Source organism: Salvia splendens, chromosome 21, assembly GCF_004379255.2.
Source record: "Salvia splendens isolate huo1 chromosome 21, SspV2, whole genome shotgun sequence".
Taxonomy (NCBI): domain Eukaryota; kingdom Viridiplantae; phylum Streptophyta; class Magnoliopsida; order Lamiales; family Lamiaceae; genus Salvia; species Salvia splendens.
In genome coordinates this window covers 24,497,248-24,519,127 of record NC_056052.1, presented here as the reverse complement: position 1 = coordinate 24,519,127, position 21,880 = coordinate 24,497,248, and the positions used below count along the sequence as shown (strand labels likewise).

General features: G+C 35.6%; 1 protein-coding gene across 1 annotated transcript; it reads right to left on the bottom strand.

Moving 5' to 3' along the window:
• Positions 1-15,523: 15,523 nt before the first annotated feature.
• LOC121783874 (probable indole-3-pyruvate monooxygenase YUCCA4) lies at positions 15,524-17,460 on the bottom strand. Its single transcript, XM_042182059.1, has 4 exons — positions 16,813-17,460; positions 16,490-16,738; positions 16,240-16,362; positions 15,524-15,842 (listed from the first exon to the last, which is right to left on the bottom strand). The coding sequence occupies exons 1-4, from the start codon at positions 17,422-17,424 to the stop codon at positions 15,588-15,590; spliced, it is 1,239 nt and encodes a 412-aa protein (XP_042037993.1). The 5' UTR covers positions 17,425-17,460; the 3' UTR covers positions 15,524-15,587.
• Positions 17,461-21,880: the final 4,420 nt, after the last annotated feature.

The window sequence follows — 21,880 nt, the reverse complement described above, 5'->3', positions numbered from 1 at the left end:
AATAAAAAATACATAATTCAACTCCTAAAATAAAAAAAATCACTACTCGTGGCCGAATTTCGCTCAAATGTGTTTGATTGAGTCTTCTTGTAGCTCAAATATGAATGAGAGATGAATGCGAGATGATTTGATGTGAAAAATGGATAATAAATGTACGTATTTATAGATGATTTTTTTGGGGGGGGGGAAACAAAAAAATAAAGAAAAACGGGCAAAAAACGACCATTTTTTGGGATTGTGAAAAAATATATATTTTTTGATATTATTTTTTATTTTTAAAAAAATAAAAAAATGATTTTCCAACGGATATGTCATTGGCCAATCAAAACGCGCCACGTCGCCTGCTCGCTGGCACGGACGTGCTCAATGCATCGAGCACTGCCGTGCCAGCGGCGCAAGCGCAGCGGCGGACACGTCCCTGCTCGCCGATGTGGATGCTGTAAAGTGTTTGAAGGCACCACATGGTGTGATTAATATTACATTTGGTTTGCACGAAAACGTGGCTTAGTTTGGTGTCTTAGATAAACTTAATATTTGGTCCAAATATACTCATTTTATTTAGGCAATAAATATTACAATAGAAATAATGATATCAATAATATTTTGAGTGAACTAACCTAATAGTCTCTGATCTTGTCGAAAAATGCATAAATAGTCCATAAAGAAATTTTATAGCATTTTTGGTACGATAAGACTAAAATAACCTCAGACACAAAAAATGTGAATTTTTAATGTTTGAGGACATTTTTTACCTTAAATACTAGTATACTATTTTTGTAATTTTTGTTACTTCAAATATTTTATTGTCATTATGTGATTAAAAATAATTACAACTTAAAATAATTTAATTATACTTTATTTATTTTTAAAATTAAATATTATTCATTATAAAACTCAATCTATACAAAAAAAATTAAAATATAATAGTAACTTCTTTTAATAAAAATACTAAAGTGAATTATAGAAAATTATTTTTGCATGTGGGATTTATTTTTACTTAAAAAATTTAATTAAATTTTTTACATTTGAGAAGGAAAATTATTATAATGAACTATAGTAATTTTTTACTTAAAAAATGTTACTTAAATATTTAAGTGAAAAATAAATATTTTAATTACGTTAATTAAAATATAGTAATAGTGAAAAAATATTTTTTAAGTATAGTGATTAAATTTAAGTGAAATTATATCTAGCGTAAATTAATGTGAACTCTTGTAAGTAACATTTTAATAAAATTCTTAAAGTAAACTAAAGTAACATTTTATTATAAAGCTCAATTTATACGTCATTCAAATAATTATTGAAAAAATTGAAGTGAATTATAATTCAAAGAAAATGTTTTGTGTTGTAAAAATATTAATTAACTAGTATTAGAAATGTAAAAAAAATTACCCGAAAATGTGCTTTTATATATGTCCAAAAAAATTGCAAGATTGAAGAGGTACCAATACTGTGATTATTCAATGACCAAAAATGCCCTCCATGGCATTTAGGGGATTTTTGAAATGAAGAGGACTATAACATTTTTTTTCCTATCACAAGTATATGCTATATTTATTCACCCAATTTTCACTTGTAAAGAGACTGTGATTTAATGTCATTAATATTAATGCTTTCGTTTCATTCCATTCATCAAACTCGCATTCAGAAATTATTCTTGGAGATAGTGTTCTAAGTTAATAGTGGAGAATGATAGTATTATTAGGGTCGTTGTGGTCATGGGACATTTCAACGTAACCATAAATCATCAGGCCACGGTAACATGTGCACAAAGAGATAACTTTGATGTTGTTTTTATGTTGCATCAATCATCATGTTATAATTTCTAGGGAGTAGTTATGTTTTAGACAGTTTGCCGTCAAAATGAAAATTTGGTTGTTATATGATAGATTTGATGTTTCTTTATTGCTTTAGTTCCTTTTTTATCTAGGCTTAGCCGCTTTTTATAGGAGAAAAAATATTCTTAATTTCAATATGTTTTTTCTTTTCAAGATATACATTTTAGGTTCTAACCCCCATTTTTTATAAAATCAAAATGTTTTGGTCAAATAGAAATATTAAACAAAATCGTTAGAATGAAATTTACCCCAATCATTTCAATATTCAATAATGGGAGTACAATTTTTTAGTGCACGCGAACCTCATATTTTCTTCACCACATTTCATTTTAAATCCAAACGCATCTTATAGACAAAAACAATTGGTCTAATAAACTTAAAAACCTATTTATATAATTATTCTCCGCTTAAAGAATATGTCACTCGAAATAGACTTCACTAAGATATGAATGATCCTACAAAAAAAATGTCACAACATAAATAGTGATTAGTATGCATACTAAATTATAGTAGTATTTGAGTGTCAAACATAATCTCCCATTTTACCTATTTATTCAATAATCGAGCCAATTTAAGTCAGAGAAAATGACTTGGGTTGTTGTATGTAAAGATTTTGCTGGTGACTCGTGAAATGCATTACCAACATAAAAATATAAAATAGGTGAGAATGGTTCATAACATTTCACGTGCGTTCTCCGTGATTAGCTGGTCCACACAGTGCGATGCGACTTGCTGTACTTGATTAAAACTTCTACTACTACTAGATAAGCCCAAACATTTTTCATCACTAACATTAATTAGGAATGATGGTTAAATTAATACTCCAATATACAGGGAAGAGATATATGTTTCCGTTGTGTTTTTATAAAATATTAGTAGTATGATTTATGACAATTACTTTTCTAATAATAATTTTTTATAGCTGATGAAACTATTATTGGTATCTAAGAGCATCCACATCCGTGCTCTTGCCAACGAGCACGGATGTGGGCCTGGATCCACTTTTACTCCCTGCTCTTAGGCAAGAGCACAACACCCACATCCGTGCTCTTTCGAAAGAACATGCTCAAGGTCCCACGATTCTATTATTCAATTTAAATAAAAATATTTCCACAATATTAAAATGCATTAAAAATAACCGGAATAATATTACAAATTACAAAAAAATTAAAAATTACATAATTAAAATCTTAAAATTTAAAATTTTCTTCATTAAAGTCTTAAAAATTAAAAATTATATAATTTAAATCCTAAAAAGTAAAAACTACATAATTAAATTCATAAAATTAAAAAAACCCACTACCCGTGATCGAATTTCGCCCAAATGGATGATGAATGTGTGTATTTATAGATGATTTTGGGATTAATTTTTTTAAAAAAAAATCAAAAAAAAATTCAAAAAATGGTAATAAAATCTGTATATTTTTGGGAATCCAAAAATAGTTTTTTTTTTAATTTTTGGTATTATTTTCGATTTTTTTTAAAAAAAAGAAAATGCTAACGGCCAATAGAAACGCGCCACGTCGCCCTGCTTGCTGGCACAGACGTGCTTGATGCATCGAGCAGCGCCGTGCCAGCGTCGCGAGCGCAGCGGCGGACAGCGTCTCCGTGCCGCTGGCACGGATGGACGGACGCCGTCCTGCTCGCCGTTGTGAATGCTCTAAGCATCGATGCAAGTGCAGAAGGCTTGCGTCCCTGCCAATATCTTATCTTTTTTAATAATATTAGTTTTGTCAAAATTGCTGAATACTATATTAAGTTTTTATTAAATTGACGTTATTAAAGATTAAGTTGTTATAGTTTGAAGGATTGTGAAGAATTGGAAATTTCTTGAACAAGTGAAGAACTAAGATTTTTGCTTAAGAGATGAATTTGAGAGAAAAAAGAAGGCTCTGCATCATTCAATCTCCATCATCAAGTAAGCTCACATTGCAAATAATGAAAAAAAGATAAATCCAAATTTATTAATCAATCATCCCATATATAGTTTTATACGAGACTGGTTTACATGTTAAGATTCAGATTCAATTATAATATGCTTGTATTTATTTTATGATATTACAATTAACATCTTCAAAAAAACTCAGTTGTCATGACTTCATGACATGAGGCTTGACAATTGAAATAAAATAGAATTGTATCTTATTATTTGTTTTTGTCTCCAAACCACTAGAAAACAAACGTCTTGATTAAGACAAAAGTCCAAAAAAGTAAAACATCCACTAATTACAAATAACCAAGATGAAGAAATAGAATTTCCATGGTAAAATAAATACTACTAGTATGTCACAATCCAATCATATCATGAATATAACAAAGTAAATTATCAATGGAGTGACATCTCGATGATGCCTTTTTTCTTTGTGGTTTCCCTACCCACCACCATTAACCTCCTTTTCCTTAGTCTTTACCTAAAATAATGTTTTGTTTGGATCGTAGCTGAAATAAGAGACCTTTTTTCAAAAAAATAAATTATTGCCCAATTTTAAAAAATTGAGATTGCTGTTCAACCCATAATCATAATTAGAGAATAAAATCTCGTGTGGATTATAAATTTATAATTTAACAAACTTTGCGTTTCCACATGTTTGGTGGGTCAAAGTAATAAATGCGACGAACAAATCTAATCATTGCTAGGCAATCTCCGCAGGTATTAATAATAAGCGTGTAAATGAAATTTCTTATAAAAAAACATTCGTTTTTGTTTTCTTTTTTGGATTAAAAGATAATGTTAGGATTCGTGATACTTGTATTAGATATACTATCACTTAATCTCTTAGACGATATTTGTCAGATTTGTATGTATATCAATGAAAGCCTGTTTTTATTAGGGAAAAAAAGGCGAATTTCCAATAAAAAATTTGTTTCAGCCCCATATTTTTTATAAAGCATGGCTCCCATGTGTAGTTTTGTAAACTTACTACTAGTATTTCATTCTAATTTCATGATTATTTTAAAATTCCGATAAAACTCAACTTAATTATATATCATGATTCTCGATATGATTCTAAATCATTCTAATAGTACTTTTTTTAAAGGAATTTTTAAAACAAATATCCACAAACATACTCAGTTTCACGTTAAAATATAAGCCTTTATTTTCCTTAGTTTTCGGGTGAGCCCAATTAAGGCCTCGGCCCAATTATATAGATAAAAGTTCAAATTTCTTATGTTAATGATGAATTTAACCCAATAAAGGCCTCGGCCCAATAATTGCTATTGGATCTTCGGCCCATCACTAGAAATTATGTACACACATATATGGAACTTTAATTTAATAAAAAAAATGACTTTAGAATGATAAAAGTAGTACTCCAATGTAAGTTTTCATATGAGTTCAAAATTTATTCAAATTTGACGTAAATTGATACATAAAAGACCTTGCAATGTACCAAATTCGTTTAAAAGCTACAAGCTTGAAGAAATTCAAGAAAAAAAAAAAGACTTTAATTGAGTTTTTGTTTTTTTTCCTGCATATTTCCGAATTCGTTGTATCGCCGTAGAGTGTACCCCTTGTTGCCATGTGTATACACTATAGCATCTTACAGTTGAGATCAAAAATTTTAAAATTTGAAATTCTCTCAAAATATTTATTGTAGCATAGTAATAAAATAAAATTAAAATAAAATAAGAAAAATGAGATATTGTGTGAAAAGGATGTGACAATCCTAGGAGTTGTCTCTCTATTAAAAGGCAGCAGAGGTACTAATAGGTACACATACTCATATAGAAGCACACATTGATCCCTCTTTTGTTAGGCAGTCAATACATTGCAGTTGGTAAAGCTACATTCCACTGCTCTTCTAAAATGTGGACCCAATTCTCCTTACAAACAAAATGGAATTTCAATTTTTTCCTACACCTATTCTGCCTTCTTGTGGGCCCTACCCAAAAACACGCGGCAACTAGTCTCGTTGGATATCGTTATGAAAAAACACTTATCAATGATCTGAATCACGTAAAAAAAAACATTTTCGGATAAAACTTAGAAAGCATAGCATAATGTGGCTAGTGCAAATTTTTTTCATGCCCCCGTCGCGGCTAGTCCAAGTTCTCGGGGGCGAAAAAACACCACTATTTCGTAAATTTACAAGTAAAGTGAAATTTGTGATGCAAGATTGTAACTATAATTAAAGTCATGTATGTAAAAAATCTTATCGACATAAGAAGAAGAAGAAGAAATTGACAGGAAATAGATACAATGAGGATTTGTCGTCTGAGAAATGCATGCATGGCAAAATGGCATGCATGCCACTTACTACCCAACTACTGTTTTCTTGATTAGTATGACTCATTCCACACACACACACACACACTTTTCCACACAATTTAACATACTTTCACACACACAACCTAGCTAGGTGGGGTTGTGCGATACTGGAGTTGGCCAATTAATTTTATAAAATTATGTTAAATTTGGTCTTTCGTGCTATTGTTGATCTGGAGTAATACTCTAATTTAACATAAGTTCGGTAAGTATGTTTTGTATACGAGGTAATTAATTTGATTTTATGTATAGTAAACTTGCCTATATATAATTATGTACTTATGTAAATTAATTGTTTTTCCAGAGTATATATATATTAATAAAATTTGAACTAATTTTTTACTAGTAGTAATTGTTCTAACGACCAAAGAAATAAAATTTTAACTCTTTTTATGGTTAAATTCAAGTCTCTTTCATGACATTCCGTTTGTGCAATCCCTAAATCCTCCTTTTATAAATCAACAAATCTATGTGACCAACCAAAAACTAGTTTATTTGAAAAAAAACAGGTTTATTTATGCATTTAGTTAAAATATATGGATGCATATATAGTACATGGAAAATGCATAATATTGTGGTCATATATTTATAATTTGTGTATAATTTTTTTTATTTTTTTAGAACAATAAATGTAATTAGTGCATACTTTAATTCAAATTTTAAAAATAATAGAAAGGAAATTCAAATATAAAAATAAAAATGAGTTAAAGGCTAATAAGTCTTTTTAACTTGTCGACATACTTACATTTATTATTTTAATATATAATGAATACATCAAATTATTAATATAATCTTATCTTAGTTGTATAAAATTTGATTGCATCACTCTTTATAAATGGTGGGTTTCTCCACAACTTTTTCTGAGGCTAATAGAAAGGCATTAATTCGTTTATTATTGTTGGTTTTATGTTGATATTCATACGTAAGCAGGAATCAACCTGACAATTTAGTAAGTGGGGGGTTATCAAAAAATCAGAATAATATCTCCTGCCAATAAATTATCCAGTCAAATTCCAAATCTTAAAATGATTTTCTCTCTATCAATATTCGAATTCAATACTCTATATAGGCCAAAATTAAGACAGCACTATTAAATCAAGAAAACTATCGCTCAGGGCACTCATACCCAGATCGATTAATTTCATTTGTCTTCAATTTAATATTCTCCCTCCATCCCGGACTACTCGCACATTTCCTTTTCGGCACGAAGATTAAGGAATGAGTGTATAGCAAAGTCAACAATTGCGGCTGCAGGTGATAATTTTTACTAAAAATGGAAAGAGTGCAAATAACTTGGGATGCCCAGAAAGGAAATAAGTGCTAATTTGAATAAATAACTAAATGTTTTAAAATTAGTTGAGATTTTGCATTGATGGGATTGTGAAAATCCCACTAACAACTATTGCTGAATTCTTCAAAATTTATTACTTATTTCTATTTTTGTCTATTCTAAATTTTTATTTTCACATTTCAATTTTTTTTATTTTTATAATGGACATCGTATTCCATTAATTCATTCTCAATCACATTTATTATAAAATTAATACTCTATCGGTTCCATTAGAAATTAAACATTTGGCTTTTTAGAACGAAATTTTATGTAGGGTTGTTTTGTACTGAGTTAATGACAAGAGAATAAAGTCAGAGAAAAGAAAATATAGAAATGGTGTTGTTTTCATTTTATTAAATGTTTCATTTTTAATGGCACAGAGGAAATATATAAAAATAGGACTCATGTTCAACTAACTTTTTCAATTCATTTCTATTACATTTCTTAAAATTCATGGCGGGTTAAATAGTGATAAATTATTAGGGACAAATGGAGTAGTTTTATTTAACAACAAAAGTTAATTAAAACAATTTTGAAAATGATGAAGAAAAAATCGATTTTTTCTATGAGTGCCATTAACAAAATTATTACTGCCTTTGTAAAATCAAATTCGCCTCATGTTAAAAGTATTATGAGTAAAATAAAATAGAGTAAAACGTAACTAGCAGTCAACAAATTCTGTGAAGATTTTTTTTATAGGATTTAGAAATGGAAAGCAAGAAAAAGTAGTGTGGAGTTGTAGTAGAGAAAAAAAGATGTCAGTGAAGTGAAAGGCGAAAGGGTTTTGACATCAACCTAGACTAGAGGGAAATACAGGACGACGTCAGATCAGGTGCTTCACTACAAATTATATAAACATTATTTTCCTATGTATATAAATTAACAGTACTCGGATTTAATTAAATAAATTTATTAGTATAAAAATAAATAAAGGTAAACTGCGAGAGATGAAATGAGATGAAATGAGATGGATAAACAATCAAATTTTGTACAACCAAAATAAGGTTATATTAATAATTTGATGTATTAATTATATATTTAAATAATAAATGTAGTAAGTAGATAAGTTAAAAAGACTTATTAGCCTTTAACCTCATTTTTTATTTTTATATTTGAATTTCATTTCTATTGTTTTTAAAATTTGAATTAAAGTATGCATTAATTATATTTATGATTTCAAAAAAGTAAAAAATTATATATAAATCATATGAACACAATATTATGCACTTTTCATGTACTATATATGCATCCATATATTTTAATTAAATATATAAATAAACTGATTTTTTTCAAATAAACTAATTTTAGTTTTACAAAATTTAGTGACGTAGATTTGATAAAAAAAAATAGAGAAAAAAATAGGAGTAAGGCCATCCACAACGCTGTCTCTATACCGTCTCTTAAACCGTCTCTTAACTACTATTTGAGCACTATTTGAGGGCCCCACTGTCCTTTTTTCCTCCATCTCTTAACTAAGAGACGGAGGCTGCAACGCTCCGTCTCTTAACCGTCTCTATACCGTCTCTTAATTACTATTCATTCAATTTAATTTATAATTTTTTTTAAAACCCAATTCAATTTAAACAAACACACTTTATTAAAATTAAAACAAAATTAAAAAACACACAAAATAAAAAAACACACAAAATAAAAAAAACACACAAAATAAAAAAACACACAAAATAAAAAAACACACAAAATAAAAAAAAATTAATCGGAAGGGCTAATCATCCTCCGGAGGCGGTCGAGGTTGAGGGGGAGTCGGAAGGCCAAGTTGTGCTGCCATATGCACAATTCCGTTCCACCAGGCCGCGTATTGGGAGTGCGAGAAGCGGGAAGTGTCCGCCATTGTGGCGGTCATGTACGCCACCATAAGTGTGTCCGAGCCTCCTCGCGAGCCCGATCCTGAGGCCGGCTGGCTTGATTCGCCTCGGCCCTTCCTTGCTCTAGCCGCTTTCGCCGCCTTCGTCCCTTGCGGCCGACGGCGCGTACTCGCGGATCCTCCTGCATCGCCGACCGTACCCGCAAACTCCTGGGATTCAGCATCATGTTGGCTGATGCCTTCAGCAGTGTCACCACCAGACGCACCAGCACTAGACGAGTATTGGCCACTCGCCGTATGCTTCGTGCGCTTCGAGTTTGAGCCCGAGCTGGAGCGGAAACCGCCGGCCCATCGTTCCTCGTCCTTGACGGCGCGCCAAACATCAACAAATCTGAATTGATGTCCCTCGTCCTGGTAGTAGGCGCGCAAAGCGGACGTCAAAATGTCGGTGGCCGTGGCGCCGCTTTGGTAGCGCGCCTCTTCCGCCGAGTAGATGCCGCAGAATTTTTTGACCTGTCGGTCGACTCGGTCAAAGTGACAGCGGATCATTTTAACTGTGCGCTTGCGGGAGCGGTTCGGCTTTATTTGGTGGTAGACCTCGACAACCTTTTCCCAGAAACACTTCCGGGTTTGTTGATTCCCGACGATGGGATCGTACGAGACCGTGATCCAGGCGTTGTACACCGCCATCGTTTCGAGGTTGTTGTACGGATGTCGGCCAAGATCCTCTTCCTCTTCTTCCTCCTCGTCCTCGCCCGTCAGGGGTTGTACACTGCCTCGGCCACCTCCACCGCCTCGGCCTACTCCCGGCGTGGGATCAACTGGAAAATCCTCCCGGATCTGGGATAATCCCTGCGAAAACCGCGGGACGTTGGGACGAACATATGCATCAAGGTCAAAATTGGGTGGTTGGTACCCCCCCGGCGTCGCCGAACCCTGGGTCCCCGGCGTTGACGAACCTCCACCGCCCAATGTGTTGATCATGTTCTCCCAATCGCCGAATGAGTTGAGATCCCACCCGCCGGAGCCGGAGCCGCCATAGTTGCCCTCGCCGTCGCCGGACATCTTGAGTTGGGTTATGAAAATTTCAGCGAAAATTTGAGAGAAAATTTAGATGATATGAAGAATAGATGTGTAGTTGTGTGTAAATGAGGATGGGTTTAGGAGTATTTATAGAGTAAAAAATTTAATAAAAAACAAAAAAAATATAAACAAAAAAAACAAAAAAACGGTAATAATACCGTTACAAATTTTTTTATTTTATTTAAATTCGATTTTTTTTAAAAAAAAAATATTTATTGCGTCAGCACGTGACGACGCCCACTCGCGGGCCGGCGAGTGGGCGTCACGCACGACGCCGGGCTGCGCCACGTCGCCGAGGCGCGTGGCGAGCCAGCTCGTCTCCTGGCTCGGCGAGACGAGTCGCGCGACGAGACGCGCGACGAGACGGGACGAGATGGAGGCTGCAACGCGTCTCGCCGGGGTCTCGTCTCGCTGAGACGAGACGCGAGACGCCGGCGAGTCCCGTTGTGGATGGTCTAAGGCCAATTTAATTGATGAAGTAATAATTGGAGTTGAATTTTCAGAAGGGAGAGAGAGACCCTCGTGCAATGATGTGAGGACAGTAGAAGAAATGGCGGTCAGTAAAAAATGTCAGAGAGTGACGCTTGTAATGTAATAAGGCGTGGCGTGTCATCTCACACTATTTCTATTTTCTATTTTCTATTTTCTATTTTTTCACATTCAATTCTCCAACCTCCCTCTTCATTTACTCTCACGTCATTCCTCGCGCATCTTAGAGCACCCGCAACTCTGTGCCGTTGCGGTGCCTATGCCTTCCGGAGTAACGGTTCCGCGGCGGTACGCGTTGCAGCCGCCGTGTCGTCGCCATTCCGTGCCTATGCCGTGACGGGTGTCGTTGACGCGGCACAACACGTTCCGCCACGCGCCGAGGTGACGTGACAGGCTCTCAGCGCACGCGTGACGCCCACTCGCTGCCCAGCGAGTAGGTTTCGTCACGGTGACGCAATAATTCATTTTTTTTAAAATTCGAATTTAATAAAAAAAATATATATTTGTAACGGTATTGTTACCGCTTTTTTATCCGTTTTGTATTTTTTTTTATTTTTTAAAATTTATTTACACTATAAATACTCCTATTTCATATTCATTTGACTCACAAACACACATCTATTCCTCTCAAATCCTCTCTATTTCCACCCCAATTTTCATCTCAAATCAATTCTGTTTTTCTTCTCTCAAATTTAATCAAACTAATGGATCATTTTAAGTGTGTACTTTTATTTTTTTAGGATTTTAAGTGTGTGCTTTTTATTTTTTTAAGTTTAATTTGTAACTTTGTTTTAATGTTGTGTGTTTTTTAATAAAGTGTGTTTGTTTTTTTATTAGTGTTTTTTAATTGAATTGAGTTGTAAATAAAAAAAATGAAATTGAATGAATAGTAATTTAAGGAACGGTTAAGGAACGGAGAGTTGCAGGTTCCGTTCTTTAGTTAAGGAATGGAGTAAAAAAGTACAATGGGGCCCGCAAACAGTAGTTTAAGGAACGGTATAGGAACAACGTTGTGGATGGTTAGGCCTCCCACAACTCGTCCCGCGGGTGGCTCGTATCTTGTTCCGCCGAGATGAGACGACGGTGAGACGCGTTGCAGCGTCCCGTCTTGTCCCGGCCTCGCCGACACGCCCGTCCCACAGAGACGGATCGCGGGCTGTCTCGCCACGCGCTCGCGCGACGTGGCGCGCTCCGGCGCCATGCGTGACCCCCACTCGCCAGCCCGCGAGTGGGCTTCGTCAAGCTGACGCAATAAATTATTTATTTTAAAAATTCAAATTTAATAAAAAAAATCGAAAACGGTAATATTACCGTTTTTCAACCGTTTTCCTTTTTTTTAGTCTATAAATACTCCTATTTCATCCTCATTTCACACACAAATACACATCTATTCTTCCCAAATCATCTCCATTTCCTCTCCAATTTCCATCTAACCTCTCCAATTGCCATCACAAAATGTCCGGCGACGGCAACTATGGCGGTGGCGGCTCCACAATATCAAGCTCATCTTGTCGGAATTAAGTATATGGCAAGACAAATTGGTATTCCGCTTCCAGATAGCTTGAGTGCACCGTCACCGCCATCGGGGGATGATTCGCCGACAGAGTAGTTTTTTTAATTTCTATAAAATTGTATTTTAAATTATGTAATTTTTTAGGATTTTAATTATGTGTTTTTTTTTTATTTTTAAAATTTTAACTTGTATTTTTATTTTATGTTGTAATTTTATTTTTATTTAATGAAAATGTGTTTTTATTAATTGAATTTGTTGGAAATAAAAATAAAAATGAAATTGAATGAATAGTAAGTTAAGAGATGGTTAAGAGACGGATAATAAATGGAGGGTTGCAGGTTTTGTCTCTTAGTTAAGAGATGAAGTGAAAAGTATAGTGGGGCCCATGAATAGTTAAGGGATGAGACAGTTAAGAGACGGATAAGAGACAGCGTTGCAGATGGCCTTATACTATTAGTAATATGATGTATTAATTTTTATTAAAATAATAGATGTAGTTAATGGACATATTTAAAAGGCTTATTACTCTTTAGTCTCATTTTATATATTTTTTCTATATTTGAATTACCTCTATATTACTTTTTAAATTTGAATTAAAGTATGCATTAATTATATTTTATGGTTTCAAAAAAGTAAAAAATTTATACACAAATCATTAATATATGACCACAATATTATGCACGTTAAATGTACTATATATGCGCCCATATGTTATAATTAAATGCATAAATAAATCACTTTTTCTCAAACAAACTAGTTTTTGGTTGTTCAAAATTTGGTCACATAGATTGGTTGTATATTCTCCTTCTGTCCCAGCTAAGTTGAGACAAATTTTTTTGGACACTGAGATTATGAAATTGTGTTGAAAAGTTGGAAAGAGGAATTAAGTAGGAAAGATAAAAAAAAGAGTAAAGTAGATGGTGGAATAAAATAAGATTGATTGGATATTTTGTTTTTTGTTAAAAAAGGAAATGACCCAACTTAGTTGGGATATCCCAAATAGAAATACGGCTCAACTTAGTTGGGATGGAGGGAGTAACAAAATTAAATATTAGATTGGAAAATTAGTACTATTAGACCTATTTTTTATATTAGTTTTATAATAAAATGTGAGTAAAGTGAATTAGTGTAACGTGAAACCTATTTACCATTTATGGTAAAATGAAATTTGATTCTTATTGGAGAATGAATCCAAATGATAAAATATGACTCTTAATAGGAGTGGGAGATGAGGAGTAAACTAATTTTAACTAGATTAGTTTTGGAGGAGTGAGTTTGACATTTGAGAATTCTAACAATTATTCCTTAAGATAACTTAGTGATGTTTATTAGTGATACATCGTTCGAGATTCTGACCATTATTATTAGTCCACCAATTGACCAAAATTCATAGTTATTGTGGCAATTTTTCCGTAATTGAATTTCAGTGTCAAAACACCTCATAGATTATATAATAATGGGTTTAGTTGGTGATTAACTTATTTGCTTTCTAACAATCCCCTGTCAGAACCCCATCATTGTATCTATAATCAGCATGCATCATGCTACACTACTATTTGCATTACCACAACAAATTGAGAGAGAGCACATTTTCATTTTAGTTATTTATAATACTCCGATGTTACTTAGTAGTAGTACTAAATAAATTAGTACTACCACTAGTTGTCATGAGACACTTGTTAATTAGGATTTTAAATTCCTCTTAACTTGGAACTTAATGTACAAGATTGGATTAACTAACATTTAGTCAGAACTACTGTACAATTTAATTATAAAACCACTGGATAAACAGGTGTCTTTGAGGAATTATGTAATTGGATTAGTTTTACTTTATGACTAAATACAAAGGGTCAAAGTTAATCAACATGATTCATAACATTCATTTTTGCAACTCCCATTTAGTAAGTTATTTTTTGAAATAGAGTTCAGGTGGTGGAGAAATGGTGCAAAATTCACACTAAATTTAATGTTAGTCAAGGAATGGAAATGGCCTTCACAAATGGGATTGACTTTCGCTGTAATATTTCAATATTTCTCATACTGTTATTAGTAAAATTAAAAGAGGAGATCGAATAGAGACGTGCTTTACATGTTTAACGAATTATAATTTGAGATTTAAATAACAGGTTATATAAGGTGCAATCGGCCTTTTAATCAATGCATGGTATTGTAATGATATGCGTGTAATTTTGGATATAAAATACACAACTAATTAATTTGTAAAAGAAATAAATCGAAAAAGTGAAAAAAGTTTTTGAGGTTGGTGATGTAATCGTGTTGCAATCATTAACTCAGAAAAAGCAAATTTCTTTAGATTTTCTTTTTTGCGTGTAAAACTGTACTTGTTCACTGAAAAAACAAATGCATAAAAAATTGCTAAATTCCGAAAGTAGCAATCTGTAATTTTGCTCTTATTTTAGATAACCAATATCTAACTTTGGTAAAGGCTAATGAATTGATCGGCATGATTTAGAGAAAATATATTTTTAACCTTACTCTCATAATACACAATATATTATCCCTATCTATGTCAATTTTTTTATTCTTTCTATCACATAAGCCATCAGTTTCTTCCATCACATTATATTTATTACACATAATCATGATGAACGAAGGCAGTATATTATACTATATTCATGTAATAAAAGAATTTAAGCACAAGTGGGACTGATTCAGATTTTTTTGGAAAATTTATTCTTTAAGAAAGTGTAGAATCTAGATTAAAAATTAAATGTCAATAACCCATCATTTGACTAGTACCATAACTTTTTCTTGAACAATAATGTCGTTATATTTATGGAATAAAATTTGCATGCATATGACTATGGGTCGCACGAATTTCTAATCAGATCCCATAATCGTAAAGCCTCGACATAGTTTTTTATTTTTGTTTTGTCTATACAGGCAATAAATGATGTGCAAAGTTATTTCTTAACCATATGAAGTCGACAATTCATTTTGTCCTTGAAAGCTGTACATATAGTAAGATTCAAATTTTGGATTTCCTCTTGTCCTTTCCCTACCAACCAATTCTCTCTACTTATTTATTTTCCATTTACCTGTTATACTAATATAACGAATAAAGTACTATAATTTTTGCATGAAGAGCTAAAATAAAGACATTTTTTTATATCATACATCGTTTTTTTTGGAAAAAAGAACCATTAAACATAAACATCGCCATTCTTACAATTCCCCCCCAAACAAAACTGAATGATTTACAAAACAAAAAGTACAAAAAAAGCTTAAAAAGTTTCTTCGCGATCGAGATTTTCTCTAATTTTACCCAATATATCTAACTTCAATTCTTTTGCTGAATATTTACTGTTATCAATCTTCTTCCATTGATCCGCGATGTCTTTAGCAACTTTAACGGCATCGGATGATGTTCCGAGAAGCCCCCTTCTCGTGAACCCGACCACATACAATCCGTTCTCTCCCTTCCAACTACAAGGGAAAGGTGTCTTTGGCATTCCATCTTTTGTGAAGAAATCATCTCCCTACATTGTTTCACCAAAATAATTAGATTAATAATCTCCTCCAAATAAATAAAATGGAATCAAGTACTAGGAAGTAATTATGACATTTAATTTTTCTGATTCAGTTTCTTGATTACACAAGAATTTCCAAATTGAATAGAGATAAAATTAAAAATCAGAATGTGTATATTGAGTGACAGTAACATGTCATAAAATGCGAACAAAAAAACTATTTTTGTGAGCATTGGTAGGAAGGAAGGATGATCCAAACAAATGGCATCAAATTTACTCTTTTCTAAGAAAACGTTTTGTAGCCCACTGTATGTGTAAGGCCGAAAGCGATGTGTGATTGCCAATAAATAAACCAATAATTATTTGTTTTTTTTTTATGAAAAAATTTGAAAAATAATCTTAATACCTTTAGCCAAGTCGGCACATTGCTCTTATACCCCGTAGCAAGAATTATAGAGTCGAATTCCCGTTCTTTGCCTTCACAAAATCTTGCACCATTCTTTGTTATCTCCTTCACTCCTTCAACGACCTATATATGATAAGATAACGAGTTTTAATGCGAACTTGGTGAAATAGTACAAGACCAATATTACTAGTGGAGCTCGGTAATATTGAAATATTATTAGTAAAAAATGAAAATAGACGGGAATGTGTACCTCAATTTGTCCGGATTTGATAAGAGAGAAGGCGCCGACGTCGAGCACGGGCGATTTTCCGGTGGCGTTTTTGAGCTCAATAGGGCCGGTTTTGGGGCGTCGGAGGCCCAATCTAGCCGTGTTCCCCATGGCGAAATTCGCAACGAGGAGGAGAAACTTATCGACCACCTTCAACGGTAGCCATTTCAGCAACACCATCGCCATTGAAAACGTCGAAACACCCAACATTTCCCTCGGCAATATATGAACCTAATAAAAAATTAAAAATTTTAATTTATAAAAAAAATTAATTAAAATAAAAAGTTTGTAGAATAATTACTCACGGAATTTCTGACGACGACGGAGGGAGAAGCGCGGTGGCGGCAGAGATCCAAGCTCACTTCCATCCCGGAATTCCCACAGCCGACGACGAGCACTTTTTTCCCCGCAAACTCCGAGCCCGACCTGTACTCTCTCGTGTGAATCACGGGCCCTTTAAACTTCCCTATCCCGTGAATCTCTGGAATCACGGGCTCGGCGTTTTCACCAGTAGCCACAATAAGCCACCGAGAAACGTAAATTGAATCCATCGTCTGGACCTTCCAGAGCCCCGTGACTGAATCAAACCGGGCCGAGAGCACTGTCTGCTTGAAATTGGGTCGAATTGAGAAATGGCGGGCGTAATCCTCCATGTAGGAGACGAATTGGTGCTTGGAGGGGTATTTGGGGAAATAATTAGGGAAATTGAGGAATGGAAGCTCGCAGAATTGGCGGGGGAGGTGAAGCTTGAGGCGATCGTAGGTGCGGTGCTGCCATAGAGATGCGATGCAGTCGCTGCGCTCGAGTAGGAGGGAGGGGACGCCGCTGCGGTGGAGGCAGGCGGCGGCGGCGAGGCCAGAGGGCCCGGCGCCTACGATGATCGGGCCGTCTTGGAACACGCACTTGAGTTGCTCCATTTGGGTAAGGAAATGATTTGGTTTTCTATTGCTCAAGGTTTCTTCTTCTCAGCAGAGAGAGAGAGAGAGATAGAGAGAGAGAGAGAGAGAGAGAGTGGCTGTGCTTTGAGGTGTTGTACTCTCTTGCTACGGCGATCCGGCATTTATCGGCGCATGGATTTTGATGAGGAATTTGAGTTGTACGGCACGCGCTTTTTCTATTTGCTGGAGTGGGAGTATTATTTTTGTTTTTGTTTTTGCATGTAAATAATATAGTACTAATTAATAATAATAATAATAATATTATTTTGTGTAATGTGAGGATGAGAATCATGCGAGGGATGGAGTAGTTGGAATGGGTACACTTTATATATGTTAATCAGTGGATCATCCATACAAATATGAATATACGATGGATAGTGAGATTAGGACGTTGGGAAATTAATGAAGACATCATTAATTATAAATATAGAAGATTTATAAATTAATTATTTATCCAATTTGATATAATGTGTATTTACATCTTAAGGGAATGCCTAGTCTGTAATTTTACCGTATGATTTTCGAAAACAATTAGAAGTAATGAGAGAGGAGATATATATATATATAGGCGAAAGTAGTAAATTACTACTAACCCTAGACATAAAGTGGTTTGAGACTTGATACATAATATAAACCCAAGTTGGATCGCTACTATCGTAGCTGGTTAACTTTTCTTTCATGATTTTTTTAAGCTATGCATGAACTCAAAGATGGACAAAAATAGGCACGAATAACAATAGTGATCGCTTATAAAGATTAGAATGTCAACAACCTACTCAAGAATATTAATGTTACCTATAGACTTAGATATGATGCAATAATACTACTCCATGTAAGAATATTTGGTTGACCTGCAATGAAGAGAATATGGAGTAGTATATGTATAGTGAGTGTATGGCTAGCTAGTGATAGGTGAATGACGTATAAATAATACTAAATCGATTTAGAATAATATTTGAGCTACCACAGTACGAGTTGGATCCCACTTCACTACCTGTTACTAGCATTTTTTCCATACCATCTACATCTATCATATCACGATTTAATATTTTCCCTTCTTTTTATGTGAAAGTCATTAATTACTTAATTGATTTTGCTCTTTTGAAAAATCTCGTAGCCAATTTTTAATGCCTTTTGAATGGTTTTTGGATTGTTTTCACTCACTTGAAAACCGCAATATTTAGGCCATCCATAACGCTGTTCCTATACCGTTCCTATACCGTTCCTTAAACCACTATTTGAGGGCCCCACTGTACTTTTTTACTCCATTCCTTAACTAAGGAACGGAACCTGCAACCCTCCGTTCCTTAACCGTTCCTTAACCGTTCCTTAAATTACTATTCATTCTATTTCAATTTTTATTTTTATTTCCAACTAAATTAAATTAAATAAACACACTTTATTAAAAAACAAACATACTTTATTAAAAAACAAACATACTTCATTAAAAAACACACAATATTAAAAAAAATTACAACTTAAACGTGGGAAAATAAAAAAACTACTCCGCCGGCGAATCATCCTCCGGAGGCGGTTGAGGTTTAGGGGGAGGGGGAAGACCAAGTAGTCCTGCCATATGCACAATTCCGTTCCACCAGGCCGTGTATTGGGCGTACGAGAAGCGGGAAGTGTCCGCCATTGTGGCGGTTATGTACGCCACCATAAGTGTGTTCGAGCCTCCTTGTGAGCCCGATCCCGAGGCCGACTGGCTTGATTCTCCTCGGCCCTTCCTCGCTCTAGCCGCTTTCGCCGCCTTCGTCCCTTGCGGACGACGGCGCCCACGGCTAGATCCCTCGTACTCGGCGGCCGTAACCCCAACCTCCTGCGTGCCACGATCACTGGGCGCATCGGTGTCACCAGACGAGTACTGGCCGCTCGTCGTGTGCTTCGTCCGCTTTGAGGTTGATCCCGAGCTGGAGCGGACACCACCGGCCCACCTTTCCTCGTCCTTGACGAGCTGCCAAATATCAACATATTTGAACTGTATACCGGTGTCCTGATGGAAGGCGCGCATAGCCGCCCTCAGTATGTCGGCGCCCGAAGCTCCGCTTTGGTAGTGCGCCGCTTCGGTGGAGTAGATCCCGCAGAATTTTTTGACCTGTAAATCGACTCGGCCAAAGTGAGCACGAAGCATTGTATATTTGCGCTTCCGGGCCCCTTTCGGCTTAGTCTCGTGGTAGACATCACGGACCTTTTCCCAGAAGCACTTGGCGGCTTGTTGGTTGCCGACGATGGGATCATATGAGACGGTGAGCCAGGCGGTGTACACCGCCTTTGTTTCTTCGTTGGTGTAGGGATGCCGGCCCAGATCCTCCGGCTCCTCCTCCTCATCCTCCTCGGGTGCCTCAGACGCAGCCCTGTAGCTTCCACCGCCTCGGCCTCCTCCCTGAGTGGGTTCAACGGGGATATCCTCCCGAATCTGGGACAAACCCTGGGAAAGCCGCGAGCCGGAGCCTCGAGCGTAGGCATCCACATCGAAAGTGGGTGGTTGGTACCCACCCGGCGTCGCCGACCCCTGCGTGCCCGGCGTCGATGACCCAGAACCACCAAGTGTGTTGTACATGGTCTCCCAATCGCCGAACGCGTTGAGATCCCACCCTCCGGCGCCGCCACCACCGTAATTGCCGTCGCCGGACATTTTTTGAAGAGATAGAATATGAAAATTGGAGAGAAATTGATGTTGATGTAGGAAGAATAGATGTGTAGTTGTGTATAAAATGAATGAATTAGGTGTATTTATAGAATAAGAAAATAAAAATAAAAATTAAAAAAATTAAGAAAAAGTTAAAAAAACGGTAATGTTACCGTTTAAAAAAAAAATTTTTTTTTTTTAAAATTCGATTTTTATAAAAAAAATAATTATTGCGTCATTGCTGACGTGTCCCACTCGCGGGCCGGCGAGTGGGAAGCACGCACGCACGGGGATCGGCCACGTCGCCCAGGCGCGTGGCGGCTTGTTCCGTGCCGCGTTACGTGCCGTCGGCACCCGGCACGGAATGGGAACGAGACGGGAGCGGAATGCAGCGCCGCAACGCGTTCCGCGGCGAAACCGTTCCGGCGGAACGGCACGCGGAACGGTTTCGGCACGCGTTGCGGGTGCTCTTAAGACCTCATTCTTCTAGTACCAAGTGTTTGCTTTTGGATGTGGAAATGTATTCATTTACTAATTTCCAAGCACATAATCCTAGAAAAAATAAAAATGATTCTAATTAATAGGAGTATACTCCTTCCGTTCCTTGTTAATAGAGACATTTCCTTTTGGCACGGAGTTTAATAATAGTGTGTTAAATGAATAGTGAAAAAGTAAGAGAGAAGAAAGTAAGAGAGATGAAGAGAGAATAAAGTAAAAGGAAGAATTACTTTTTGCCAAAAATAGAAATGACTCAATTAACTTGGAACTTCCCAAAGTAGAAAAATGACTCTATTAACATGGAATGAAGGGAGTATAATTGTAGATTATGCAGTATAGAAAATTTAGTAGAAAGAGTTTCCACAAGTCAAAAGTCAAAAGAGCCACAAATATAATTGGAGAATGATTAGAAATCATCATTGGTTCTTGTCGATAATCATGAAGGACTAAAGGTCCATTTTGGTCCTTAACATATTGCGATTTTTTGATTTTATTCCAAATCATTATCTTTTGATTTATTCGGTCACTCACAAATAAAAACCGGTCCTCGCCGCCTACACACCGCCGCCGCACTCCCCCTCCTCAAGCTTCGCCAAAATTGTCCTCGAGTGGACGGCGACGTGCAAGGGCAGGCAATTCGACCGCATCTTCGGCGTCTGGATCGGCGGCGCCGAAGGCCTCGGCAGCTGCACCGCCGAGCCATCCGCTGCCGACATTATCTGGACGGTGAAGAAGGACGTCACGAGGTACTCCTCTCTGCTCTCCACAAACCAAACCCTAGTTGTTTATTTGGGGAATTTCATCGATTCCACCTACAGCAGCGTGTACCACGTCAACATATTGCGAGAATTTGGTTTCCACCCTAGGGTTTCCGTCAAATATTTGACGAAATCTTTCAAAATGGACCAAATGTGGCCCATTTTTATTTGTGAGAGACTAAATAATTCAAAAGATAATATTTTGGAACAAAATCAAAAAATTGTAATATGTTAAGGACAAAAATGAGCCTTTATCATTGTGAAATCTTTATGTAAAATAATAGTGGAAAAAAGGCAAAATCGAAATGTCCTATATATGAGATGTTTTAGCAGTGCGATGAGAAATGATTAGTTGGAAGAAGTGATAATAATAATGGTACGAAAGAGCATAGTCAGTAAGCGTCAGTTTTTTGGGCGTTGGCGCACACCAACGTTCAAATTTGATGTCACGTGACCTCATCCCCTGCCAGCTACTTACGTGTAATTTATTATTTTTCCTTGACCAATATCTAATGCAATATCTATGTTTTAGATATTGTTCTTATCC